Source organism: Physeter macrocephalus, unplaced genomic scaffold (assembly GCF_002837175.3).
Source record: "Physeter macrocephalus isolate SW-GA unplaced genomic scaffold, ASM283717v5 random_209, whole genome shotgun sequence".
In the NCBI taxonomy this organism is placed as follows: Eukaryota; Metazoa; Chordata; class Mammalia; order Artiodactyla; family Physeteridae; genus Physeter; species Physeter macrocephalus.
Genome location: NW_021145495.1, coordinates 10,743 through 38,661, shown reverse-complemented (window position 1 = coordinate 38,661; position 27,919 = coordinate 10,743). Strand labels below are relative to the sequence as shown.

At 56.5% G+C, this 27,919-nt stretch overlaps 2 protein-coding genes across 7 annotated transcripts; both read left to right on the top strand.

Annotated features, from left to right (window-relative positions):
• The first annotated feature begins 356 nt into the window (after nucleotides 1-356).
• KAT2A (lysine acetyltransferase 2A) lies at nucleotides 357-8,503 on the top strand. 6 transcript variants are annotated; one of them, XM_028484672.2, is made up of 18 exons: nucleotides 357-762; nucleotides 902-1,025; nucleotides 1,280-1,440; nucleotides 1,528-1,617; nucleotides 1,916-2,097; nucleotides 2,188-2,379; nucleotides 3,221-3,327; nucleotides 3,523-3,633; nucleotides 3,723-3,862; nucleotides 3,957-4,165; nucleotides 4,382-4,508; nucleotides 6,409-6,519; nucleotides 6,844-6,987; nucleotides 7,243-7,357; nucleotides 7,449-7,485; nucleotides 7,568-7,631; nucleotides 7,765-7,849; nucleotides 7,948-8,503. In XM_028484672.2, the coding sequence occupies exons 1-18, from the start codon at nucleotides 424-426 to the stop codon at nucleotides 8,139-8,141; spliced, it is 2,532 nt and encodes an 843-aa protein (XP_028340473.1). In that variant the 5' UTR covers nucleotides 357-423; the 3' UTR covers nucleotides 8,142-8,503. The 6 variants fall into 6 exon arrangements, with proteins under 6 accessions (XP_028340473.1, XP_007129111.1, XP_007129110.1 ...); XM_007129049.4 differs by having other exon boundaries at nucleotides 365-762; nucleotides 1,280-1,425; nucleotides 3,726-3,862; XM_007129048.4 differs by having other exon boundaries at nucleotides 365-762; nucleotides 1,280-1,425.
• An 832-nt stretch (nucleotides 8,504-9,335) lies between these two features.
• On the top strand, nucleotides 9,336-18,605 carry DHX58 (DExH-box helicase 58). The gene is made up of 13 exons (XM_028484667.2): nucleotides 9,336-9,363; nucleotides 9,610-9,778; nucleotides 9,989-10,190; nucleotides 10,574-10,764; nucleotides 12,162-12,278; nucleotides 12,869-12,995; nucleotides 13,347-13,538; nucleotides 14,212-14,474; nucleotides 15,012-15,161; nucleotides 15,262-15,423; nucleotides 16,142-16,332; nucleotides 17,637-17,733; nucleotides 18,036-18,605. Exons 1-13 carry the CDS (start codon nucleotides 9,341-9,343, stop codon nucleotides 18,219-18,221), a joined length of 2,070 nt encoding a protein of 689 aa, XP_028340468.1. The 5' UTR covers nucleotides 9,336-9,340; the 3' UTR covers nucleotides 18,222-18,605.
• The last annotated feature ends 9,314 nt before the right edge of the window (nucleotides 18,606-27,919 follow it).

The window sequence follows — 27,919 nt, the reverse complement described above, 5'->3', positions numbered from 1 at the left end:
GGATAGGACCAGGGTGGGGGCAGGAGGGAGATGCGCAAGAAGCCAACTCGACTCCAGGCCCCAGGCCTGCATTTTCACCCTTGGGCTTGGGAGGTGATTCCCCAAACAGAAGCCTGTGTTCTGAGGTACTTCTCCTTGTCCCAAGAGGGCAGCAATCTTTACTATCTTGGAAGACTTCAATAGAGATTACAAGTGAGTAGGAATCAATCTGGGGTGCTCGCTCAGGCCTCACTTGTCTGTCCGACATCAAGAGACAGGACAGAAAAGCCTGGAAGCTGGAGGCAAAGGGAGCCACCGTGAAAGACTACAATTCCCATCATGCTCCGGGACAGGGACGCCTGCGCACTGAACGCCGGTTGCCCATGCGGCCCTAGGGCTGGGAGCGCCGCGCCGCGCTGCGCCGCGCTCCGCTGCGGGGAGGCCATGACGGAACCTTCCCAGGCCTCGACCCCGGCCCCGGCCGCGCAGCCCCGTCCCCTTCAGTCCCCAGCCCCCGCCCCAACTCCGACTCCTACCCTCAGCCCGGCTTCGGCCCCGACTCCGGCTCCCACTCCGGCATCAGCCCCAGCCCCAGCTACAGCCCCAGCCGGGAGCACAGGGACTGGGGGGCCCGGGGTAGGAAGTGGGGGTACCGGGAGCGGGGGTGATCCGGCTCGACCTGGCCTGAGCCAGCAGCAGCGCGCCAGCCAGAGGAAGGCGCAAGTCCGGGGGCTGCCGCGCGCCAAGAAGCTTGAGAAGCTAGGGGTCTTCTCGGCTTGCAAGGTGGGGGCGGGGCCTGGGGTGAGAGGGGGCGGGGTTTGGGGCATCCTAGGGCTTGGGTGGGAATGGGGGCAAAACTCTGGCTGGGGAACGGCTTCTCACCCCGGGTTACAGGATTATTGACTGATTCTTCTGCCGCCAGGCCAATGAGACCTGCAAGTGCAATGGCTGGAAAAACCCCAAGCCCCCCACTGCACCCCGCATGGACCTGCAGCAGCCAGCTGCCAACCTGAGCGAGCTGTGCCGCAGCTGTGAGCACCCCTTGGGTAAGGCAGGTAGTGCCCTTGGAGCTGGGGGTCGGGGGGTGGAGGTGCTGGGTCCTACTTGGACAGGATGACTTAAGTGCCACATAGTTTCATCTCTGAATAACCGAAGATGCCTCCTAAGGAGGAATTGGTCTGGGAGTGTGTATGCCCCAAGGGAGGAGAAGGGAAATCTGCCAGCCAGAAGAGACAAGACAAGCAGGAAGCCCTGTTGATTTTTTCTGTTTCTTTTTCCCAACTGCCATTTATCCTTACAGCCGACCACGTGTCCCACCTGGAGAATGTGTCAGAGGATGAGATTAACCGGCTCTTGGGGATGGTGGTGGACGTGGAGAATCTGTTCATGTCTGTTCACAAGGAGGAGGATACGGACACCAAGCAGGTCTATTTCTACCTCTTCAAGGTGAGCTTCTTCCAAGTGAGTGTGCGTGGGCAAAGGAGGGAGGCTGGGGGCTCTGCAGCTCTGTATTCCGCTGACCTCTACTCCTCCCTCTTCTTCTTCCAGCTCCTGCGGAAATGCATCCTGCAGATGACTCGGCCCGTGGTGGAGGGGTCCCTGGGCAGCCCCCCTTTTGAGAAGCCTAATATTGAGCAGGTGGGATGAGGCAGGTGGTTAGAGGATTGGGGGCATCTTGGAGGAGTGGGGAGACTGTGTTATCCATTCCCCCCCCAAGCTGAGAACGGCAGAGGTTCAGAGAAAGGAGGATGCTTTGGGCTAACCTCAGGGTGGGCATGGAGGCGGGAGGGGGTATAATTTCTCCTCACAGACAGCTCCAGAGCAAAAGCCCCAGAGAGCCCCCTGCCCTCAGGAAGCACCTACTTTTGAATAAGAAGACCCTGCTGGCTGCTCACACCTCCTCCCGTTTTGTCCCCTGCCTACCTCCCCTTCTCAGGGTGTGCTGAACTTTGTGCAGTACAAGTTTAGTCATCTGGCTCCCCGGGAGCGGCAGACAATGTTCGAGCTCTCGAAGATGTTCCTGCTCTGCCTTAACTACTGGAAGCTTGAGACGCCTGCCCAGTTTCGGCAGAGGTCTCAGGCCGAGGACGTGGCTACCTACAAGGTCAATTATACCAGGTAGGTCCAGCCAGGGACAGCATGGGGGAGGCTTGTAGGCCCAGCCTGGGCTTTCATTTACCACCTCCCTGCTCCTCATCTGCTCTGCAGATGGCTCTGTTACTGCCACGTTCCCCAGAGCTGCGATAGCCTTCCCCGGTACGAGACCACTCACGTCTTTGGGCGGAGCCTTCTCCGCTCCATCTTCACCGTTACCCGGCGACAGCTGCTGGAGAAGTTCCGGGTGGAGAAGGACAAGCTGGTGCCCGAGAAGAGGACCCTCATTCTCACCCACTTCCCCAAGTAAGGCTTATTCTGGCCCGTCAGGACCGTGCACCACGTTCACATCCTCCCTGTGGTTCCCTTTTTTCCAGGAGGGCTTCCTGGATTGGTCCTGCCTCTCACTCCATGAACCTTCTGGGATCTGGGCCTCTACCTGGGAGACTTTCCCAAGGCCCAGATATAATTTGCTAGCTCTTTGCCTTTTCATGTACTAGTCTGGAGATGACAGGTACATGGCCCGAGTGCTAACACTGCCCACGCCCCCGGTAGACATGACTAACTGTTTCCCATGGGGTGTGGACGCAGCTCAGAATCCTTCTCACCACAGCACTCCAAGAGCTTACACTTGAGGTGAAACTGCTTTCCACCCCTGTCCTAGCCCTTTCTGTAAGATTTTTCTTTGTTCTGCCACACCATCTTTTCATTTGAAACCTGGCTTACAGCCACCCCGTTCAAGAAGCCTTTCCCGACTAATGCAGGCCCTCCTGTGCTCCTCTTGCCACCAGGTGGCAGTAAGAGGTGGCAGGAGAGGGTGGAATCACATTTTGATACTGAGGCCCAGGGTGAGTGGGTGCCCCTCCTGGCACACAGCACAGGATGGCTTCGGTTCAGACCCTGTCTCCTTATGCTGTTCACCGTGGCGTACTGGGCTTCCAGTCTCTGTTCTGGATCATCCTGTCTTCCTACCTTCAACGAGGGGCTCCCAGAAGACAGGGAGCTGTGCCTCTTCCTTGTCTGAAGGCAGAGGGTGTCTCTGTCTCCCAGTTCCCTGAGGGCAACCTCCAGGCCTTCCCGTGTCTGGCCCAGGCTTCTCCCTCGGTTGGAGGACAGAGCTGTGGGACAGACTCTACCCTCCCCCCAGATTCCTGTCTATGCTGGAGGAGGAGATCTACGGGGCAAACTCTCCAATCTGGGAGTCGGGCTTCACCATGCCGCCCTCGGAGGGAACCCAGCTGGTGCCCCGGCCGGGTATGTGCCACACACAGTAGGCTTTCTGCTTGGCCCTCCTGGCTGAGCTCAGCCCCGCAGTGGAGGAGGGGCTGCGATCGGCAGCAGTGGGGAAGCACAGGAGGGCTCAGCTGGGGGTGGGAAAGCCCGGGTCCCTTAGAGGGACACACCAGCACCTTCAACCTCCATCCCCCGATTTTTTCATCTCTATCTCAGCTACAGTCAGCGCTGCGGTTGTTCCCAGCGCCCCCATCTTCAGTCCCACCATGGCTGGGGGCAGCAACAGCTCCTTGAGCCTGGATTCCGGAGGGGCTGAGCCCATGCCAGGTGGGTGCTTGACCCCTGACCTCTACCCCTCATTCACCCCTCCCCCAGCCTCTCTTGCTGTCCCTGGGAGACTTTGCCAGCTTCCTCAGCAGGCGAGAAGAGGAAGCTCCCAGAGAACCTGACCCTGGAGGATGCCAAACGGCTCCGTGTGATGGGTGACATCCCCATGGAGCTCGTCAATGAGGTCATGCTCACCATCACGGATCCTGCGGCCATGCTCGGGCCTGAGGTGGGCAACCCAGCTTATGGACGAGTTGTGCTGGGGGTGGGGTGGTGGCTCGCCACCTGAGACCCCAGCTCAACACCCCTCCTCCGGTGCCCAGACGAGCTTGCTGTCGGCTAACGCCGCCCGGGATGAGACTGCCCGCCTGGAGGAGCGCCGCGGCATCATCGAGTTCCACGTCATTGGCAACTCGCTCACGCCCAAGGCCAACCGGCGGGTGTTGCTGTGGCTCGTAGGGCTGCAGAACGTCTTCTCCCACCAGCTGCCACGCATGCCCAAGGAGTACATCGCCCGCCTCGTCTTTGACCCGTATGTCCCCAGGAGAGCCCAACCCGAGGCCACCACACCCAGGCACCTCCTCCTTGGCCTCCCCACTGCTCCCCGGGCCTCTTCCTCCAACGCTGGGCGATTCTTGCTCCTTAGTTCCCGGCACTGTGTACAGCTCAGGCCTCCGGGGTTGTTGTGGGCTCCTGGGGAGCATTTGGGGGACAGGTAGGGCCTGTGACCTGACCCCTCTCCCCTCAGGAAGCACAAGACTCTGGCCTTGATCAAGGACGGGCGGGTCATTGGTGGGATCTGCTTCCGCATGTTTCCCACCCAGGGCTTCACGGAGATTGTCTTCTGCGCTGTCACCTCAAACGAGCAGGTCAAGGTGAGTCCATGCCCCTGGTCCCAGCTCCATCCCACCCCCTGCTTCTGCTGTGGACGAGGTCGGAGCAGCACAATAGTGACACAGCTGCCCCGAACCTTCTTTTAGTGGCCAGACAGTTCTTCACACCCCCGCAAGGTGACAGTTGTACTTTGATAACTGGATTAAGGAAACACCTGTTGACATATGGCACCCCAGAATCAGTAACACTTTTATTTTGTTTTCTTTTAGTTTTATTGAGATATAACTGACATGTAGGACTGTGTAAGTTTAAGGTGTACAGCCTGATGATTTGACTTACAGACGTCGTGAAATGATGACCATAGTAAGTTTAGTGAATATCCGTTTATCTCATATAGTTACAAAATTAAAGGAGTAGGAAAAAAATGCTTTTTATTTGTGATGAGAACTCTCCAGATTTACAGTAACACTTTTAAATGGACCTGTATTTCTTTCGTTACAAGAACGTTCACATACGTTGGGGAGTTAACTTTTATAACAGCACTCCGTGCTGGGTGATAGTCCTGGTTTCTGTCCTTTAATTGTCACAGTAGACCCACTAGTAGGGTCCCTGGTTGTCCTGTTTTATTTAGTTACTTATTTTTTATAAACGTGTTTTATTTATTTTATTTTTGGCTGTGTTGGGTCTTCGTTGCTGCACGCAGGCTTTCTCTGGTTGCGGCGAGCGGCGGCTACTCTGCATTGCGGTGTGCGGGGTTCTCATTGCGGTGGCTTCCCTTATTGCGGAGCACGGGCTCTAGGCGCGTGGGCTTCGGTAGTTGTGGTGCGCGGGCTCAGTAGTTGTGGCACACGGGCTTAGTTGCTCTATGGCATGTGGGATCTTCCCAGACCAGGGCTCGAACCCGTGTCCCCTCCATTGGCAGGTGGATTCTTAACCACTGCACCATTAGGGAAACGCTATGTTTTAAATTATTTATTTATTTTTTTAATACTCTTTTGAAAAAATATTTATTTATTTATTGTTTATTTGGCTGTGTTGGGTCTTAGTTGAAGCACGCGGGACCTTCGTTGTGGCATGCGAACTCTTAGTTGCGGCATGTGGGATCTAGTTCCCTGACCAGGGATCAAACCCGGGCCCACTGCATTGGGACCGTGGAGTCTTAGCCACTGGACCCCTGGGCAAGTCCCGTGTCCTGTTTTGTTTTTATTTATTTACTTTTTTAAATGGTGCGGCCACTCTATTTATTTATTTTTGGCTATGCTGTGCAGCTTGCAGGATTTTAGTTCCCCCACCAGGATCAAACCTGCGCCCTCTGCAGTGAAAGTTTGGAGTCCTAGCCCCTGGACTGCCAGAGAATTCCGCGGTTGTCCTGTTTTACATAACCCAGATCTGCATGGTGCCTCTTTGGTCCTGACGTGTGTGGAAGACAGTCTCTTTGGGGTTCAGATATTGTGATGGGTGGGGCCCTTGTGATCCCCCCTCCCCTTTCCTCCAATTCTGAGGCCCAGGGACTGGGAACTAGCCACCTGAGGACCACAGCTTCCTGGTTGGATTTAGATGCAGGCCCTCCCTGCCATAGCTGGCTGCCTGACTTGGACACATTTCCCAACATAGCTGAGTTTCAGGTTTTTTTCTGTAAAATGGAGGTAACGATAGCTGTTTCGTGGGTTAACTGGAGGAGTACTCTGTAAAGAACCAAGCACCACACCTGTTCCAGAGTAAGCGCTTAGAAATCCAGCGTCCTTCACTTTTCTCCCCATCAACTCCCCTTCCTCTGCCAGTCGCCTTTCCTCCTACCTGACTTGGATCCCCTGGCTATTCCCACCTCCTTTCCAGTCTGCTCCCTCCTGTCCCTGCCCTCCCCTCCCTGCCCTCCTGAGACCTCTCTAGCTGCAGGCCTGCCCCCTCCCCCCTGAAAAGACCTGCCCCCTTCCCCTGCAGGGCTATGGGACTCACCTGATGAACCACCTGAAGGAGTATCACATCAAACACAACATTCTCTACTTCCTCACCTACGCCGACGAGTACGCCATTGGCTACTTTAAAAAGCAGGTGACCCTCACCTCACCCCGTTGGCCCACTGCCTGGGGACAGGGGTCATTCTGCCTCATCCCCAGTGTGGATGGAGTAGGAGTCCCTTCGTCTCCCCTGTTCCATCCCACACCTGCGGGGGAGACCTTCGCGCCTGTACCCCTCCCTCCCGCTGCTGCTCCAGGGAAGGATAGGGCTCTCTAGGGCAGTTGGGCAGGCTGGGAGAACTGGGAGGTTCTGGGGGTGAGTCGGGGGCGGGGGGTAGCCAGCCTGGAAACGTTCCAGGGACAGATTCAGGTTGGAAAAGGCTTGCTGATGGATTGGTCGTAACTCTCCACGCCCTAGGGCTTCTCCAAGGACATCAAGGTGCCCAAGAGCCGCTACTTGGGCTACATTAAGGACTATGAGGGCGCGACACTGATGGAGTGTGAGCTGAACCCTCGAATTCCCTACACGGAGCTGTCCCACATCATCAAGAAGCAGAAGGAGGTGTGTGTGCGTGTGCGTGCGTGCGTGCACTCACACACACATGCATGTCTCCGTGGGGCCTTTCACGAACGCGCACTTGAGGGTGAACACGTGTGGATGTGTACCACGAGTACATGCCTGTGCGCGTGTGCAGTGGGGTGGGCCAGGGTCTTGGTTCTTGCTCTGCCTCTTAGGGGAAATGAGGGGGGCCTGACTGTGACCTGGGAGGGTGGTTGCTGGAGCTGGGTTGGCCCCTCAGACCCTTCCTTTCCTCAGATCATCAAGAAGCTGATTGAGCGCAAACAGGCACAGATCCGAAAGGTCTACCCCGGGCTCAGTTGCTTCAAGGAGGGTGTGAGGCAGATCCCTGTGGAGAGCGTCCCCGGCATTCGTGAGCAGGGGTCTCGGCTGGGGAGGGGGTGTGCTGCTTGGGATGTGGACAGGTATTCTTAGGGGTGTTCTCCCCACTCCCCACTTTGCAGGAGAGACGGGCTGGAAGCCGCTGGGGAAGGAGAAGGGGTGAGTGTTGTGTGGAGGGAGGGGAGGAAGGAGGGGGAGGCGGAGGGCCCAGGAGCCTCAGACTCGGCCTCTCTTGCCCCAGGAAGGAGCTGAAGGACCCAGACCAGCTCTACACGACCCTCAAAAACCTGCTGGCCCAGATCAAGGTGGGGAGACCAGACTCCCTTCTGGGGGTCCCTGTGCCAATGGCTGCGGCTTTCTAACCCAGGGTGGGGGGTGGGTTTCTCGAGCTGGGCGGGGGCACAGTGGGCCTGGCCTCAGCCCGGCTCTCCTCTGCAGTCCCACCCTAGTGCCTGGCCGTTCATGGAGCCCGTGAAGAAGTCAGAGGCCCCAGACTACTACGAGGTCATCCGCTTCCCCATCGGTGAGGACCCTCCGTTCCAACTCCCTCCTCCCACACCTGCTCCGGCTCCCTGGGCCGTGCGGCCTCTGAAAACCGTGCCCTTCTCTCCTGCTGCCCAGACCTGAAGACCATGACAGAGAGGCTGCGCAGCCGCTACTACGTGACCCGTAAGCTCTTTGTAGCTGACCTGCAGCGGGTCATCGCCAACTGCCGCGAGTACAACCCCCCGGACAGCGAGTACTGCCGCTGCGCCAGCGCCCTGGAGAAGTTCTTCTACTTCAAGCTCAAGGAGGGCGGGCTCATTGACAAGTAGTCTGGCTTTGGACCGCGGCCTCAACCTGGAATGTCTCCACCTCGGGTTCTGATCTGATCCCTGGGGTGCCCTTGTGCCCAGGTCTGCTTCGGTTTGAGACACTCCAGCCAGGGGCCCTCCAGCCCCTGATCCTGCAGCCCTTTCAGGGCCCTGGGACACCCCCAAGCCTGCAGCTCTGTCCCACCCTTCATTGTGTCTGACCTTGGGAAGGGGTCTCTCAGGTCTGGGGTTCAGCCCCTCTAAGAGTGGCTGGTGGCCAGAGGATGAACCCTGTCCAGCCCTGGTGGCCCCCCGTCCTGATCCCCGCTTCTTCGTCCCACCCACCGCCCCCCCCACACACACCCAAACACACACACACACACCCAAACACACACACACACACTCCCCCGTCCTGATCCCCCCTTCTCCCCACCACCACCCCCCCCACACACACACCCAAACACACACACACACCCAAAAACACCCCCCCCACACACACACTCACACACTCACACACACACACACTCACACTCTCTCCCTCCCCCAAGCTATGGAGTTTTGGAGTCCTGGCCCAGGTCACTGTTTCCAGGATCGCCAACTTTAGCTTGAGTGAGGGGGCTTCAGGGGTTGGAAGTTCAACCTGGACTGGAGGGGCCATGCCTCACCCTGCACTGTTCTGTTTGTCCCCCGGGGGTGGGGGGCATGGGGACCATTCATTTCCTGGCATTGATCCCTTGGAGGGAACAATAAAGTTTGGGGGTTTTTTTCTCAGTGTGATTGTTTCTTCAGTAGAATCCCTGGCCTTAGCAGGCTGACCCTGTTCCGCCAATACCGCCTGCAGGCTGGGGCTGCCCTTCTCATCAAGCCTCGTGCCTGTCCCGCGCCCCTGGGGCAATGGGGCCTGCCGGGCTGCAGCCCCCCACTTCTCCCTGCTGGCTGCTCCTGGTTCAGGTGAAGACTCTGCTCCTGGGGGAGGGGCTAGCAGGACCCAGGAGGAAAGAGAGGGTGCCTTGCTGTCAGCGGCACTTCTCCCCCTCCCTCCACTCCTCACCCTCTCACTCCCCCTCACCCACCATACCCCCCCACCCCCAGCCCCCTGAAGCGCACAGAGTTTTTTCTGTGGGGCAGTGGAGGGAGATTCCTAGGTTGATCTCTGCAGGGCTGGCTCCTCCCCTCAGTTTCAGTTTCCATTTCCTGCTCAGCGGAGCCCAGCAGCATCTATGCTAAGCCGGCAGGGCTGCAGGTGAGACCCGGGCTGGCACGGAACAAGTGTGGTCTGTGGTATTCAGCCTTCCCCCTGCCTAGATCAGGTTTCCGGTAGGTCCCACCGTTGCCCTGCCTGCTTCTCCCTCAAGCTGGATGGAGTCTGGGGCACAGGGAGTTCCCTACGCAAGACTGAGCTGGCCAGGAGTGGAGAGTGGCTCTGAGGGGTGCGGGGCCTGGGAGGGGGCCAGGAGGGCCAGTGGTCTGAGCTCCCTGCCATTTCCAGAATGGAGCTGCGACCCTACCAGTGGGAGGTGATCATGCCTGCCCTGGAGGGCAAGAATATCATCATTTGGCTGCCCACGGGCTCCGGGAAGACCAGAGCAGCTGCTTATTTGGCCAAGAGGCATCTAGAGACTGTAGACGGAGCCAAGGTGGTTGTATTGGTCAACAGGGTGAGTTCCCTGCCCTCCCCCCAGCGGCACCTCAACTCCTCGGGTGCCGCTCAGGACCCTCCGGAACTCCAAAGCGGCTGTGACCGTCTCTAAGCTCACCTGTCTTTTCACCCATTCCAGAACTCAGCCATGTCCTGGGGGTCACCTTGCTCCCCCCATTCCCCAGGCCCTGATCCAGCTTCCTCTCCCCATCTCATTCTCCACCCCCAGGTGCACCTGGTGACCCAGCATTTTGAGGAGTTCAGCAGCATGCTGGGCAGACGCTGGACCATTACAACCCTGAGTGGGGACATGGGGCCACGAGCTGGCTTTGGCCACATGGCCCGCAGGCATGACCTGCTCATCTGCACGGCTGAGCTGCTGCAGAAGGCACTGACCAGCCTGGAGGAGGAGGAGCATGTGGAGCTCAACGGTGAGGGCTGGGGGCAGGGGGAAAGGGTGCACCCCTGAGGCTCCTTGCCTGCCAACCCCAGGCTCCTGTTTTAGTAAAGGTGTTGGGACATTTCATGGGATGAGGGGTTCCCCATTCACCAAACCCCAGCATGCACCCCAGTAGAAACAGACCTGGCTAGAGTGCAGGATCTTGGGAAAGAACCTTCCCCCTAGCTGAACCTTAGTTTACTAATCTGTAAAATGGAGGTAAATCGTCCCTGCCGGGCCCATTCTCTGGGGCCCAGCTGCAAGCTGTGAAGGGAGGAAGGAATTCTCAGATGAGCTGTGAGGACTACATGAAACAGCTTATGGGTGGAAGGGCTTTGCAAACGTAGGTAATAACCTTCTCTTGTGTGCCTCCAGCCTTCTCCCTGCTGGTGGTGGATGAATGTCACCACACGCACAAAGACACCGTCTACAACGTCATCCTGAGCCGGTACCTGGAGCTTAAACTCCGGAGGACCCGGCCGCTGCCGCAGGTGCTGGGTCTCACAGCCTCACCGGGCACTGGCGGGGCCTCCACGCTCGATGGGGCCATTGACCACGTCCTGCAGGTCAGCTTGGCCCCTGTGACCCTCCCACCAGAAACCTCCCTAACCTGTCCTGCCTTACCCCATGCCCATCAGCCCTCTCCAGACTCCCCCAGGCAGGGTTCAAGCCGCTTCCCCACCTAAGCTCCAGCCTCGAATGACTTCTAGTCTCACTTAGAATAATCTCCCAAGTCCACTCTGGCTTACAAAGTCCCATGGGATCTAGGCCTTGCCTACCTCCCACCCTCATTTCCTGCACCCCTCCCCTCACTCCCACTATTCTGGCCTTCTCTCTGTATCTTGAGCATGTCAGGCTTGTCCTGTCTCAGGACCTTTGCACTTGCCATTTCTTCTGCCCTGAATGCCTTTACCCTGCACTTTACTTGTCAGGCTCTTTCTTGTCATTCAGGGAACAGCTTAAATGTCACGTCTTCAGAGTTTTCCCTGATCATCACTGCACTCTTTTTTTAAAAAATTTATTTATTCATTTATTTATTTATTTATTTTTGGCTGCATTGGGTCTTCATTGCTGCACACGGGCTTTCTCTAGTTGCGGTGAGCAAGGGCTACTCTTCTTTGTGGTGCACGGGCTTCTCTTTGCAGTGGCTTCTCTTGTTGCGGAGCACGGGCTCTAGGTGCGCGAGCTTCAGTAGTTGTGGCACGCAGGCTCAGTAGTTGTGGCTTGTGGGCTCTAGAGCACAGGCTCAGTAGTTGTGGTGCATAGGCTTAGCTGCTCTGCAGCATGTGCGATCTTCCTGGACCAGGGATTGAACCCATGTCCCCTGCATTGGCAGGTGGATTCGTAACCACAGCGCCACCAGGGAAGTCCCACTGCACTCTTTCATATCATCCAGTTTTATTTTTTCAGAGCTAGTTAACACTACGTGAAATTCTCCCATGCTGTTACTTTTTTTTTAATTTAAATTTTAATTATTTATTTGGCTGCGTCGGGTCTTGGCTGCGGCACACAGGATCTTGGGTGCGGCATGCGGGATCTTCCATTGCAGTGGGCAGGCTTCTCTCTAGTCATGGGGCACGGGTTCCAGAGCGCACGGGCTCAGTAGTTGTGGCGTGCGGGCTTATCTGCCCCACGGCATGTGGGATCTTAGTTCCAGGACCAGGGATCGAACCCGTGTCCCCTGCATTGGAAGGCGGATTCTTAACCACTGGACCACCAGGGAAGTCCCTCATTCTGTTACTCTTTACTTGTTTATCATCTGTCTCCCCAACTCCAATGTAAGATGCTCTGTATCCCTGGTAACTAGAACAGCACTGGGCATAGAGAAGGAGGGCAATAGCTATTTGTTGAATACATGAGTCCCCACTCCCAGTGGCCCTGCCTCAGCCCATCCTGCCCCAAAGCTCTGCCCATTGTCCCCACAGAACCCCCCATTCCAGTGAACCCCTCTCTGTTGCCCCAGCTCTGTGCCAACCTGGACACGTGGCGCATCATGTCACCCCAGGACTACCGCTCCCAGCTGCAGGAGTACAGCTGCCAGCCCTGCAAACAGTACGACCTCTGCCACAGACGCACCCAGGTGCATGGGGGGAGGGCCGTGGCAGGGGGGTGGGGTCTGGTGTGAAGTTAGGGCACCTGGGGTTGAGCTCTGACTCCACCCTCACTAGCTCTGTGGTTTCAGGTTATTTGCTTTTGTCTCAGCCTCCATTTCCCCTTTTTGTGAAACGGGGCAGATACAGCCCATGCCCTCAGCCTGCTGTTTTGTTTGACTCAGATGCCACCGTGGGCATCTCTCAAAACCCTGGGCACGCTTTGCAAACCGTAAAGCTGGGGCACTTCGTGCTGAGGCTGCTCCAAGCTCTCTCCTGCGGTGCAGACACTGTCTGGTGTCTGCTATGACAGGGCTGGACAAGGACTCGACATCACTGTGCTCAGGCCAGAAGTCAAGGATTCCGACGTAGCAGGAGCGGGGTGCAGGACCCCGACCTCTGCCTCCAGCCAGGACTCCTTTCACACCCCAGCCGGCCTCGCTCTGGGGCTCCCTCCTGTCCAGCTCCGATGTGCCAGCAGTAGCGGCGCAGCTTCACCCGGAGATCAGCGTCCCCACTGGGTGCCCATTCCCCCGATGTGTGTGGGAAACCCCCTCACACCCTCACTCTTCTCGTCCAGGAGCCGTTTGGCGACATGCTGAAGGAACTCATGGACCAAATCCACGACCAGATGGAGATGCCCGAGTTGAGACGGGACTTCGGGACGCAGACCTACGAGCAACAAGTGGTGGAGCTGAGCCGGAATGGTGCGAGAGGCCGTTCTAGGGAAGGGCTAGGCGGCCGGGGTGGTCTGGGTCGTGGCCAGTCTGGGCGGAGCCTTTCGGGCCCCCCCCCCCCCCCCCCCTAGTTTAGGGGGAGGGGGGCCCGAGTTGAGACGGGACTTCGGGACGCAGACCTACGAGCAACAAGTGGTGGAGCTGAGCCGGAATGGTGCGAGAGGCCGTTCTAGGGAAGGGCTAGGCGGCCGGGGTGGTCTGGGTCGTGGCCAGTCTGGGCGGAGCCTTTCGGGCCCCCCCCCCCCCCCCCCGTAGTCTAGGCGGAAGTGGGCCCTGGAGGGGCGTGGCCACTCAGGCCCTGCGAACCCTGCCCTCCCTCAGCGGCTGAGGCGGGGCTCCAGGAGCGGCGGGTGTACGCGCTTCACCTGCGTCGCTACAACGACGCACTGCTCATCCACGACACGGTCCGTGCGGTGGATGCCCTGGCCACTCTGCAGGATTTCTACGACAGGGAGCGCACCACTAAGACCCAGATCCTGCGTGCAGAGCGCTGGCTGCTGGCGCTGTTTGATGGTGAGGCTCGCAACTGAACTAAAGGTCAGAGGCCAGCCAGGACGCAGGTGCCAACGTGGGTGGGGAAGGTGCCAACGAGAGTACTGGGGGCCCGAATTTTCTAACCAAAAGTCAAGGCCGTGGATATGACAAAAGATAATATGCCCTCATTTGCGAAGGTATGCATAGATATAAAAACTAATTCATGTTTTTGACAGAGATTTTTTAAAAACCATTTAATTGGGACGGTCCTTGAAGCTTTGGGATGTGTGGTACCTTTAAACTGGGAAAGTGAGGTGGTCAGAGGATGCAATGTAAGGCAAGAGGAGGCCTCAGCGCAGGCTGGAGGGCAAGGATCTTTCTGAAGAGACCTGAGTTGACTCAGACCCGGGGAGCAAAGATTAGCATGAAAATGTCCAGGGTCATCCTGGTAGCTGGGTTGAAGAGGGGTACTGGATGAGGTATGTGAGCAAACGATTCTACACTGTAGGCCCGCGACCTAAGGCTGGGCAGGCAGAGGGTATCCTTAAATTTGATTTTGGTGCTGTTCAGGGGAATTAGTCAGGAGCAGGTGTCGTCAGGCACCCCCCGGACCCCCAACTCCTGTAATCTTATCCCCATGAGTCCCCCACGCCCAACCCATGCCTTGCCCACCTCCAGACCTGAGTCCTGTGCCTCTGGGCTTTTCTGGCAGACCACAAGAATAAGCTGGCCCACCTGGCAACTTGTGGCCCAGAGAACCCGAAACTGGAGGTGCTGGAAGAGGTCCTGCAGAAGCAGTTCAGGAGCCCTGACAGCCCCCGGGGCATCATCTTCACCCGGACCCGCCAGAGTGCTCACTCCCTCCTGCTCTGGCTCCAGCAGCAGCCAGGCCTGCAGACAGTGGACATCAGGCCCCAGTTGTTGATTGGTGCTGGGAACAGCAGCCAGAGCCCTCAGATGATCCAGATGACTCAGGTGTGGGTTCTGGGGAAAGGAGCTGAGGGTGGGGCTTCCCTAGTGGAGAAAGGGAGGGGACAGAATCTTCAGCACAGAGCAATGGGGGACTGATTAGCTCCAGGCAGAGGGCAGAGAGCTGTGGGGGAGAGGTAGACACTGAGATCCCCAGTGTTGAAGGTTCCTCCAATCTGGAGATCTCTAGGGGAAGAGAGGCGGAGGCTTGGGGATCTGCAGGGAGAGGCGAGTGATGTACTCAGGACAGGGAATCAGGGGTCTGGGGTCCCTTGCATGAGAAGAATAGGTCCTGAGAGCTCCTAGAGTAGAAGGGCAGGGAACTTTAGGGACTCCTAAGGGAGATGGGGGTTAGATGGCTGCCTGGGAAGATGAGCAAGGTCCTGGGGCTACTTGAAGATAGAGGTGAGGACGCAGGGTTCCTCGGGAAAGGGGGCAAGATTGTGAGTAAAAGGGCTAAACCAGGAGAGGCTGGGCTGGCAGGAAGATAGGCCTGAACCCACCTCGTTACCATCCTCTTTCTCCTCCCCCACTTCCCCCCAGAGGGACCAGCAAGAAGTGATCCAGAAGTTCCGGACTGGTACCCTGAACCTCCTGGTGGCTACGAGTGTGGCAGAAGAGGGGCTGGACATCCCCCAGTGTAAGGTGGTGGTGCGCTATGGGCTCCTGACCAATGAGATCTCCATGGTTCAGGTGCCCAAAGCATCCCAGCATCCCACCCCAAAACAGCCCTCAAAGGATGCTGTGTGGGACCCCAGCCCCACTCAGGCCCCTCTGTTTTCTCTTTCCCCAGGCAAGGGGCCGTGCCCGGGCCAGCCAAAGTGTATACTCATTTGTGGTGGCCGAAGGTAGTCGGGAGCTGAAGCGGGAGCTGACCAATGAGGCGCTGGAGACTCTGATGGAACGGGCAGTGGCTGCTGTGCAGGAGATGGACCAGGCCAAGTACCAGGCCAAGGTTTGTGGGCAGCCTGAGTACCCTACGGGGAAGGGGACTGAGGACACTCTGCCTGGGAGGTCTCTGACTGCACACACATACACTTCCCTGGTCCCCCTTCCTCTGGGGGCTAGCCTGGCCCACCTGGGGAAGATGTGAATGAAGGGAAAGGTAGAGGCTGGGGGTGGGGCTTCCAGGGAGGGCAATGGCTGTTCTCCAAAATGCCTTGGAAACAGGCCTTATCCAGGGCTTTGAATTTATCCTCATCACCAAATACTTTGTGTATCTGTGAGAGCCGCCTTACAGCCCTTCTGGAACCAGGCAGCAGGGAAACAAACAGACACATCCACAAAATAAGCCCAGAACCAGGGCTTAAATCAGTTCCTCTGAGGCAGGGTCACCATCGTCCAGCCTTGTTCAGGATGGTCCCTATTTACTCCTGTTGTCCCAGCATAATTATTAATGATGCCCCATGTTAGATTAAAAGAAGCCACTTTGCATGAAATCCTCCAAAGAGGGAGTAAAGATTCAGCAAAAAGACTTGCCTTCCTCTCATATTTTTTTCCACCCCCATATATTTTTGCACAGAGCTGCTTCTAAGAACTCCAGGGATGGTTGAGGAAGTCCCTTCTGGGTGCTAATAATCTGAGGTCTTTGGGAGCCCTTTGTCCCCCTGGGAGCATTCCTGGGGTCAGGTCTGTCAGGCCCCAGCCATGCCCCGTGTCCCCTCCCACCCCAGATCCAGGATCTGCAGCGGGCAGCCTTGGTCAAGCGGGCCGCCCAGGCGGCCCAGCGGGAGAGTCACCAGCACAAGTTCCTGGCACAGCACGTGCGGCTCCTCTGTGTCCACTGCACGGTGCCTGTGGGCTATGGGAGTGACCTACAGAGGTTGGAGGGTACCCACTACGTCAACGTGAACCCCAACTTCTCGTGAGAACTGTAGAAGGGGCTGTCGGGATGGGAAGCGGGGAGAGAAGAAGGGTGTGATGGGAGATGGAGAATCCCTCCCATCCAGACAGTGCTTTGAGGGTTTGGAAGGTTAAAGAGCATTTTAACAACTACCAAGTATGCATTTTCACAGTAGTCTGAGTAGACAGGTCTTATCATCACCCCACTTTACAGGTGAGGAAACAGAGGCTCAGAGAGGCTAAGTGACTTGCCCAATCTCCCACAGCCACTATGTGGTTGAGCAAGAGCTGGAATTCAGGATGCCAAATGCTGAGGGGCCACAGACTGGCCCCCTGGTCCTCCCTACTTTGTTTTTGTTTTTTAATATTTATTCATTTATTTTTGGCTGCACTGGGTCTTAGTTGTGGCACTCGGGATCTTTCGCTGCAGTGTGTGGGCTCTTCGTTGTGGCGCGCGGGCTCCTCTCTAGTTGTGGCACGTGGGCTCATTAGCTGCAGCACATGGACTCTGTAGTTGAGGCGCACAGGCTCAGTAGTTACGGCGCCTGGGCCTAATTGCCCTGCAGCATGTGGGATCTTGGTTCCCCAACCAGGTGGTCCTACCTACTTTGAAGACATCAAGAGGGGCTAGTTGTCCCTGAGCCATCCCCTCATCTTCCACCCTCTAGAGGGTAACCTTTCCCCATCCTCCATCCATCCGTTATTTATTAGGTACCTGCTATGCCAAGGATCTTCACACAGGTTCTCTCATTTGAGGAGGTGGCATTTCAACTAGGACTTGTCTTGAAGGATGCACTGGGTTGGAATGTGAGATGAGGAGAGGCAGCGATGATGCAACGGGAGTAATTCTGGTTGACTTGAGTGGAAGAGATGGTGAAGGATGAGATTCTCAAGGAACACAGACTGGCCTGTGGAGGACGTTGAAGGTCAGACCTGAGAGTTTAGCCTTTGTCCTGTAGGCAGTGAGGAGTCTTGGAGGGATTTTGAGCAAGGGAATATCAGGGTCAGGTGTACATTTGTGGAGGGTCACTCTGACAGTTGGTGAAAGGATGGTGTGGGGTTGAGAGTAAGGATGGAATGGGATGGAAGGATGGGGCAGGGAGAGCTGTTGGGGGACTGTTGAAATCATCCAGGTGGGTAGTGCTGAGGCCTGAGCTTGGGCAGAAGAAGGTGCCGTGGAGGCAGCATAGGCAGAGTGTAACCTCTCGACAGGCAGGAAGGCCCAAGGCCCAGGCGCAGGCTCAGCAGGCAGGAGGGCATGAGATCTGGGGCTGGGGGTGGGGGGTGGGGTCCATGAGGGCTGTGGCCACTCCCATTCTTCTCCAGGATCTACTACAACATCTCCCAGGAGCCTGTGGTCATCAACAGAGTCTTCAAGGACTGGAAGCCTGGGGGTGTCATTAGCTGCAGGAACTGTGGGGAGGTAAGTGCTGGGGCCGTGGCCCTTAGCACAAGTCTTGAGAAGTCCTCAGTCTGAGAGAGGAAGCCCAGCCTCTGCCATCAGGGTGCCCTCACTGGGATAGGGGAGGCAGCCCTGCCCCAGGAGCTCCCAATCTGAGGAGAGGAGTTCCACCTCTGTCTTAGGGAGCCCACAGTGTGATGGGGGACATAGCGCTCAGGCTGAGGTGGGAGACATAGGCCCAGCATTCATGAACTCCAACCTGAGGAGAGAAGCCCAGTCTGAGGACAGAGATGCAGACCTGGCCATCTCTGTCCCACCCACAGGTCTGGGGTCTGCAGATGATCTACAAGTCAGTGAAGCTGCCGGTACTCAAAGTCCGCAGCTTGCTGCTGGAGACACCGCAAGGGCGGGTGCAGTCCAAGAAGTGGTCCCGCGTGCCCTTCACCGTGCCTGACTTTGACTACGTGCAGCACTGTGCCCAGAGCCTGGCAGACTTCTCCCTGGACTGACCATCTTGTCCCTGCAGTGCCTGCTGTAGCCTGCAGGGGGCGGGAGAATCCACAGCAGCCACCATCTCCTGGGCAAAGCCTGGGTCCAGCCCCTCCCTCCGGAGTCACCAGCTCCAGGCTCCCGGCTGACCAGCCACAGAGGAACCCTGGGCACCCACGCTGGCTTGGACTCCCACACTGAGGAGGGAGCTGGAGAGCCACAGCTCATCCCAGACCCCCCTTACATGTACACAGACAACTTTGTATGCAATGGATGGCGCTGGTGGGGGGAAACTGAGGCAGAAGAATGGCCCCACTGTACTAGGCATCGCCAGTTTCCCTTGGCTTCAACATTCCTTCCCTGCCAAGGCCACTTGTATTCTTTGAGATGCTCCATAAATTAAAAATAAAGAAGTAGAACTCATGTAGAAAATGGGTGGTATTTTAAAAACAGATGTGTTGAGGTATAATTGACATAACTATACATATTTATAGTGTGCACTTTAATAAGTTTAACGTATGTATGCTCTTCCACAATCAAGGTAATGAACATCACCTTCACCCTCAATACTTCCTTGTTCCCAATGTAATCCTCTTCCCCTTCCCCATCCACCAATCTGCTTTGTGCTGTATTTCTCTCTGTTTTTTTTTAGTTAGTTTTGTTTTAATTAATTTATTTTATTTTATTTTATTTTATTTATTTTTTGGCTGTGTCAGGTCTTGGTTACGGCATGCGGGTTTCTTTCTAGTTGTGGCACGTGGGCTTCTCTCTAGTTGTGGCTTAACTGCCCGTGACGCGTGGGATCTTAGTTCCCTGACCAGAGATCGAACCTGCGTCCCCTGCATTGGAAGGCGGATTCTTAACCACTGGACCACCAGGGAAGTCCCTGTGCTGTATTTCTAATGTTCAAAGCTTTTTTAAAAAAAAATTTTTTTAACACCCCTCTTTATGGCTATCATGTAACCTTGATTTGGAGAGAGCATCAAAAGTCTAAATTTGAGAGCCACTGAGAATGTGAGGCCTTTCTGCCTCCTCCACCCCATAATAGGCTCAAACCCCAGTGCCCCCCCTCTCTATCCTCTCCTAACCCCCAGGTCATCTCCCCTGGGCTGAGAAGAGGCTGAGATCCAGGATTTGAGGGGTAGGGTTCAGGTAGGCATGGGGGGGTGGGAGAAGTTGTAAAGGCCTAAATTTTCTGTTCTCGTTTTAACAAGAAAGAAAGAAAAAGAAAGGCAAGATCTAGGTTGATTCTTCAGGGAAAGGGCTATTTCTGTAGTAAGCAGCCCAGCAGGCAGGAGTCACCTTCAAGAGGAAGGGAGGGGGCTAGGGCAGAGATTTGAGAGCAGGATGGCAGTCCTTCTTGCCATCTAACCTCCTTCCCTCTGGCTACCTCCCTGGTCCTGCCTAAGGGTAGATGGGAAATAATGTGCACTCCCTTCTCCCAGCATCTTTCTTCAGTCGCCTCTTGTCTGATTGAAGGGTGACATTTCAGTACCAGTCTTTTTGGCCTCCACTCCCCCAGAGAGTGTACCCCTCTTTCCTAGGGCCTCTCTTCCTGCTATTCTCCAGTGTTCCTTGGCCATGGCTCCAGGAGTCACCCTTCTCCTCCCTCCTGTCCCATCTCTGCCTCCCGGGGCCCCTTTTTCTGCCCCTCTGCTTCCCACTTCACCTTCACTTGTGATCTCTCCTGCCAGCAACGTGTCTTTTACAGGTCAATAAGATTAGCGACTGGGGGCAGAGGGAGGGGGGCAGGGGCCCAGGGGTGCTAAGCTCAATGGCCTTGAGTGTGGCTGGATGCACGGAGTCCGGATGCCTGTCATTCCAGGGCTAAACAGTGACAGCTGAGGGACCTGAGCTGGCGTTGAGGGCAGGGGTGGGGGTGGCATGGGGTGTGTGTGTGTGTGTGGCTGTGTTGCTGGGAGAGAGATGGACTGAGGATAAAGATGACCTGGGCACCTAATGGTCCCCTCGGTGGCCTGAGCCCCTACACAGCTGACCCCTGGATGGGGGGGCCCTGACTTTAGAGGACGTGTCCTATCGCGCACCCACCTTGCCTGGCTGGGAGAGCTTTCCTGAGCTCAGATGGAAGGGGGAACGCAGACGAGGAGGGGTTCCCGGGCTTGCTTCTTCGTGTGAGGGGGTGTTCATGTGGAGCCACTGCCTCCAGGGCACTTGGGTAAGACTGCCTGAAGGAGGGCATTTCACGAGGTCCTCAGGATCCAGGAATCCTAACTCCCAGCCCTCAGAATAGCGAGAGCTCCAGAGCCTCCCTAGTGGCCCGGATGGTCCCCCGCTTTATGCCCACCTGATTAAACCGGCCCGCTCCTCCCCGCGGAGACTCGGGGAGGGGCTCGGCCGCCGCTCCCCCAGGCCCCGCCCCCGCCCCTGGCCCCGCCCCCGCCTCGGCAAGCGCGAAGCAGCTGGGCTACGGAGCGCGGTGAGAGCAGGTGGCCGCGGCGGGCTCGTCTGTGCCCCGCAGGTAAGTCAGCGACGCAGGCTGGTCCACGCTGAGGACCTCGAGGGCAGTGCGGGAGAACAAGGCAGCCCCTTCCACCTGTCCTGTGCCCTCGCCTCAAGACTGGGGGACGCCAAGGGGCAGGGAGTATATCCCTATTGGCTCTAAACACTGATTCTGGGCATCTAGGTAGCGGGTGAGACTAAACTCTGGAGAAGTTTAGAGGGTCACGGCTGGCTTTCCTTGATGCCGAGGCAGGCTGTGAGGGACGGGAAAGGACAGAGCCGGGCCTGAGGCACGCAGCTTTCTAGAGGAGAGCAGGTTACGGGTGGTGACTGCGGGGCTCCGGGTAAGGAACCTCATTGACTCAGAGGGCCCCGTGCCTCAGTCAGTGCAGCATCCTACTCCCTCCCCCCACTTAGGGGGTGATGGGGTGACCCAAACGGCCTCTGAGGGAAAATGCGGTAAGAGACACTGCATACCTGAGTTGGAGCCTGGGTTTTCTGGTGTGCCCCAGGGCACCTGCATCATTTCTTTACACCCTGGAAACAGATGTGTGGGGGTGAAGGGGGTGAGGGAGCAGGGGCTGGTCCAGATGGCCTGGGGAACCCAGAGAGCCTGGGGACTGAATAGATCTTCTCTGCGTCCATGTCCCAGAGCCAAATGGGGGAGGTGATCACAGAAGTGGGCGTTATTGTAGATGTCGGTGCATTTGCACCTTCTGTGTTGGGATTTGGGCTGTAGGAAAGGGGTCCTGCCTCCTAGGACCTCAAGGAAGTCTTCCTGGAAAAGGAGGTCCTGGGTTGACAGCTCAGATGGGATGCTTAGAGCTCTGAGCCACAAAGGAGAGTCAGACTAGACTTTGGGCCTAGCTGCTGTGTTAGGGTAGAGCAGAGGACCCCAGATAGTAGAATGGAGGGAGGTCAGGATGCTGCTGTCTGGATCCAGCCAGGACCCCATGGACCTTCTAGAGATCATCACAAGCCAACAGACAGACCAAGACCCAACTCAGGTGGTGGGGCTTTCTGTGTCTGTCTAGTTTCCCCATTCCATTGTCTCCTCTCACCACATACACTGTCACTGTCAGGAAGTTCTCTCTCATATCTGACCTTCATGCCTTCTGCTTCTGTGCCAGCTTCTTGCTTCTGGGAGGCAATGTGCTATGGTGGAAAGAGTGGGGACTCTGGGGTCACTTCGACTTGGGTTCTGTCACCTCTACCTACTGTGTGGCCTTGGGCGAGTTAGTTCACCTGTGAGTTCGCTTCCCCACCTGTAAAATGGGGATAATAATAGAACCCACCTCATAGGGTGGCTGCAAGGATTAAATGAGAATGTGCACGTAGAGTGCTTAGCACAGTGCCTGGCGCCTGGTGAGGGCTCAACAAGTGCAAGTGTCCCCCTCCTGTGTAGGACAGCAAAGCCGATCTGCCAGGGGTAGGGGTGGGGTTGGAAGTTCTTTTTTAAACTTGGCCAGAGAGAGCCGTGCCCTTCACCCCCACCCCCACCCAGCCCCTGCTGGTCCCTGGATCTTGACTGGATCTATCTGGGCTGCCCAGGGCCCCTCACCACCTTCTCCCTTAGTCACCCTGTTTTTTGTCTCCAGGGTGAGAAGACAGGGCAGGGACCAGCAGCAGCCCACTTGGGGAGGGCTATGCCTCAGGGGAACAAACTGGCTTAGAGACCCAACCCAAAAAAAAAAGCCCGTTGTCATCACCTCTCTGCCCTCCCCACATCCAGAAATCCACAAGTTGGGATCAAGCTGCACTAAATTTTTCCAGGAAGATAAATAATACAAGTGACTGAAAGTCCTGTTTGGGGATTGTCCAAGCTGCCCTCCAATGGAAAGACAGCTCCAGTTCCTGGCCCGAGTTCTGGAGGCTGCCAGGGAAGTCTGGGTCTAATAAGCGCCCTTAAACCTGGGCAAGGGAGGGGTTGCCCGTACCCTGGCTGGGTGCTTTCAAGGTCTCTGCTCTGGCCCTCCTCTTGCCATCCCTCTCCCTGTGGGGTGAGGAGTAGTCAGCAGGGCCAAGGGGATGAGCCTGGGTATCCCCTTCAAGACCACATGCGCCATACCTGTGACTCCGGAGGTCCCTGCCCAGAAGGTCGCCGGCTTGCTCCCAGCACATGCAAGCCTCTTCCCTCTTCCCTGGGCCTCTTCTCCTCAGGGCAGGTCATGCCACTAGTGTGTGCACCCCTAGACCTGAAGGGCACCTGAAGATGGCTAAGGGACAGCTGTTTGCAGGGCGTGAAGATGGAACCAGGATGTGAGTTGAGGCTGGGTATCGACCTCCATGCCTATGAGTCCCTTGCAGTGTAGAAAGGAGCTGGCAGTAGGAAGCGGGGGCTGCTGGCGGGGTGCAGGGTGGGAGTGGAGCCGTCTCTCCCTATACACAGTTGTTCTGCAAAACTCCCAGGAGTCAGAGACATCTAAATTGGAAGCTGGTCTTCCAGGACATTATGAAAGTGTATTTGTCAAGGTGGGAGGTTAGAACTTATTTTATTTTTTTATTTTATTTTATTTTTTATTATATTTTATTTTAAATATTTATTTATTTGATTTTGGGCCGCACTACGCAGCTTGCAGGATCTTACTTCCCCAACCAGGGATCAAACCCGGGCCCTGGCAGTGAGAGCGCTGAGTCCTAACCACTGGACCGCCAGGGAATTCCCAGAACATATTTTAATTAGCAGTTTACTAGCTCGATTTATAACTTTTAAATATTTAGACATGGGCAGGTGGGCCCCCATTTGTCCTCCTGCTCCAGGCCCTGCAAATGTTAGAGGTGGGCCCGGCAGCATCTGTGACCGAAACCGCTCTTTGGTGAATTCCCTTCCTGCTCTCTCTGTCCCCCAATAACACCCCTGTAAAACTGGGCTTAGACACGCCCACCTGGACCAGGAAGGAGTTTCAAGGTGAAATGAAGACTGTCAGCTGCCACCGACAAGCAGTCCCCCCTTGGGCCTGCTGACCTCATTCTCCATGCCAAAACTGGGACATTTAAAAAATGTCCTGTGATGCTTAAGAGGGAAGGGATGGGGGGAGAGAGGTTGCTTATCTCCTGACTGTGGGGCGGGTGTGGGCACTCACTAGACCCCAGGAGCAAGGAGGGAGTTCAGTGGGGCTGCAGCAGCAGGAGGGATGGAAGTCAGACTGGGGGAAGATCAGGGCTGGATCATTTCTCCAGCTGCCCTTCTCAGAGGGCACTGGACCCACAGCCAAGAAGGGGGCCATGTGTCTGGAATGTGGGTCCTCCTCTACGTTTGGATCTTGGGCTTTGGATGAGGAAGAGTGTGGGGGCCAGCTGGCCAGGCAGTGGGGGTCATCCCCAGCGGGAAGGAACGGCACGTTGGTCTCGACTGTAGCTGAGTGCCCTGTGGCACCTGAACACACCGTCTGTTCAGAGCAAGAGACGCGCAGCCTTTTTGTGCTCGTCTCTGACTCACTCACGGATCCTGACTGGGCTGCTTGGGGATCAAACCTGCTGCCTTGGCCTCATTAGCGCTGTGAAGTGCTTCGTTGAACCGGACACACACACACTCGCATTCAGACACACACCCAGGCAAGCAAGCCCACCTACACTAGCCCACAGATGTCACTGAACGGTGGCGCACCCCTAATCGCCACTCCAAGTGCAATCCGAGATACAGATCCCCCGCGGACCCATCCCGACACGTGCACACCACCAACTCCTTTGCCTTCATTACAGTTGACATTCCCTCTCCCCTATTGGTGACTTTTCATTCACCTTGGGTGACCCATCAGCTCCAGTGGCCAGGGCTTGGCTTACTTGAGGGTGGCTGGGGGCCAGATGCCTGCAGGGGTTCAGCGTTGGGGACAGGAGGCAGCCATGCCGCCCTCCTGGGACTCCCCGCAAACCCCGCCAGGCTCAACAATCGGCCCCTCTGTTCCCCCGCGGCTCGCAGGGCGTGTCTCCAGGTCCCTGTGTAGTTCTGGAAGCCTCTCAGCCTGTACGCATGTCTGTCCCTGTGTCCCGTGTGCTCTCTGGGCGGCCCTCCCCCTGCTCCTGTGCCTGTCATTTTCTGTCCTTCTCTGAGTCTCTCTTTTTCTGTGTGTCTTTCTTTATTTCTCTCCCCTTTTCTCTGTATATCTGTCTCTGTCTCTCTTAGTCTCTTTCTGTGTGTGTCTCTGCCCTTCCGTCTGTCTCTCTGGCACGGTCACATGTCTCCTCACTCTTAATCTCTCTCTTTGTCCGTTGGCTCTGTGTCTCTGATCGTGTGGCGTCTCACTAATTCGTCTTTCTTTTTTTTATTTTTTTATTTATTTTTTATTTTTATTTTTTGCGGTCCACGGGCCTCTCACTGTCGTGGCCTCTCCCGTTGCGGGGCACAGGCTCCGGACGCGCAGGCTCAGCGGCCATGGCTCACGGGCCCAGCCGCTCCGCGGCACGTGGGATCCTCCCGGACCGGGGCACGATCCCGTGTCCCCCGCATCGGCAGGCGGACTCTCAACCACCGTGCCACCAGGGAAGCCCGCTAGTTCGTCTTTCTGTGTCTGGTTGTCTTTGCCTCTCCCCACCTTTGCCTCTAAGTCTAGGTCTCTGTCTCTCCAATCTCTTTTCCTCTCATGAGGCGTCCCGGGGAACAGGACAGCCAGGTGTCTCTGAGTGCAGAAAAAGGTGATAAAGCATCCCCAAGCACTGCCATCACCTCTGGCCCCTCCAACTGCCAGGAGGGAAGAGGACTGTCAGGTTCTGGGGAGGACTGATGTCGGCCCACCTGCCCCAGCTCCTCTGTTGAGAACTTGAGAATCTGGGGCCTCTGGCTCCAGACGGAAATATTCAGCATCTTCTTCTGCAACAAGGCCCCGGGTCATAGGCCTGGGAGCGGGGCTGGGGGTTCAGAGTGACGAGGGAGAGAGCCCCTTGTCTGTGGCCTTCAGCCGAGGGAACTAGAAGTCTTCCTCAGAAGAGGCACTGACCAGAAGCGTCACTGACCACCGACGCTTTTCTTTTTCCTCGAAGCAGCCAAGCTCAACGCACCCAACCCCAGGCCCCAGCTTCCAGATCCAAACCACCACTGTGCTTCCCGCCCTGTTCCAAACATTTCTGCCAACTGCCCCAGGGCCGCGGGGCCTGTTCAAACAGCCTCCCTGCCCTCTCCCCCAGCCTCCCCACTTCAGGGGGCCTCTCCTCACTGCCACGGCTTCTTGGCTTCTCTTACAGGAGCGGCTGTGTTGGCTGTTTGTTTATTTGACTAAGGTTTCCTTGGGTGGGGTGAGGACCGACTCCATAGGTGCTTTTTTTCCCCACTTCAGATGCCCAGGCCAGAGGCCAGGCCGGGCCCTGCCACGCTTCAGCTGCCATCACTGCCCTCCCCCAGCACCCCCGTCAGCCTCTCCTACCTCCCCAGGCCCCAGACATCTCTACCCTCCTGATCTCAGGTCTGTGGGTTCCTACGTCCGATGCCAGCGACCCCCTCCCACTGGCTGGACAGGAGAGGGAGCTATGACACAGCCCTGTAACCCCCATCCCTCACCTGGGGTTGGCGGAAATACCCTGAGAAGGTGTTGGAAACTGGATCCCTTGGGTTCTCTGGGGGTTCCCAAAGAGAACACATGGGGTGTAGTCTTCAGAATGTGGGAGAACTCTGCCCACCTGCCTACCCACCCTCACTGGCTGAGCTTGGAGCCAGCGGTAGAATGAGACTTCAGCGGAGGAATATTTCTCTGATGGGTTTGGGGCCCTCCCCAGGATTCACCCCGGAATGATCTCCCTCAGACCCCAAGGGTCATTCTGTCCCTGGATTTTGTATGGTACTGTACTGTGTACAGAACTGCCACATCCCACCCTATGAAACCTGGAGAGGTCATGAAGTCCCCCTCCAGGCAGAGTCTGGACTCGACGCCAGGTCTCCTCATTCCCCACAGCTAGGCCTCCCCTCTGGGCTGAGCCAGAACTGCTCTGTGGGCAAAAAGGAGCCCAGGCTGCCTTGGCTCTCCCTGCATCTCACCCTCACCCACGCCTCTTCCATCTTCACGGGCTGCAATGGAGACTCCTGGTCCCCACCCGTGTCTCCAGCTGGGAAGGGAGTGTAGGGGCACGAGTCTTGTGACCTTGTTCTGAGATCCGCTGTCCTAGTTAGCGGCTTCCTGAGGGGAGAGGGACACGAGAAGCTTTTAGAGATGGTTGCAACCATCTGGGTGCTAATCGAGAATGCGACTGTCCCTAGGTTGAGGCCGGGGACAGCTATTCCGGGGCTGTGGGACGAGGTGTGGGAGCAGAGAGGCCAGAGGGGGGATCAGGAAGTTTCCCCAAATAGCCTGGCCAACAGCCAAATGTGGGAGCCAGGCCTGGGGGGGCAGGGTGCCTAGCCCAGCTGGGGTGGGGGTGGGGCAGCTGGCCAGTTGGCACATGGGCTTGGACCTTGGGAGCCTGGGCAAGGGGCAGAAATGAAGCAGAACTGGTACTGTCCCCTCCTTTCTGCTGAAATGGGCTTCTCCAGAACCCGGTGTCATGAGTAAGAGGAGGTTAGAGGTGGAAGACTCTTTCCTTGCCCTGTCTCTTTACTCTGCCGGGGCTTTTGTAAGCCCTAACCCATCCCCCCGCCCCTCACCCTGGTGATACTGATTTATGCATTCATTCATTCAACAAATATTTATTGGGACTTCCCTGGCGGTCCAGTGGTTAAGAATCCACGCTTCCATTGCAGGGGGGTACGGGTTCGATCCCTGGTTGAGGAACTGAGATCCTGTAAGCCGTGTGGCACAACCAAACAAACAAAGAAATATTTATTGAGCACCTACTATGTGTTGCAATTTGCTAGGCCCTGCCCTGGGAATTCAAGGAGGAATAAGACAGGGGGAATAAGAAAGCACATGAGGAGGCAGGAAGGACATCTACCTTAAAGAGGGCAAGGAAGGAAGGCCTCTCACGGTATTTCAGCATCAGCCAAGAGAAAGAGAGGTAGGAGCCAGGAGGAAAAGAGCGCTGCAGGAAGTAAGAACAGGTTCTGAGACCCTCCGAGGTGAGGGAGAGCTTGCTGTGCTCCTCCGGGGGAAGAGCCCGGTGTGGCTGGAGTATCATAAGAAAGGCGGGGAGAGGTACGAAAACAGATCCGAGGGGCACAGGATATTTTGACCTGGACATTTTGACCCAAAGGATGTTTTGAATGCAAACATTTTAAATCAAAACATACCAACACTGAAGACTTTTAGAAAGTGTTTTCCAGTTTGAACTCTATTCATCCAGCTTAACTCCTTGGTCAGATTTTTCCATTTTTCCTCTACAATTAAATAAATTTCCT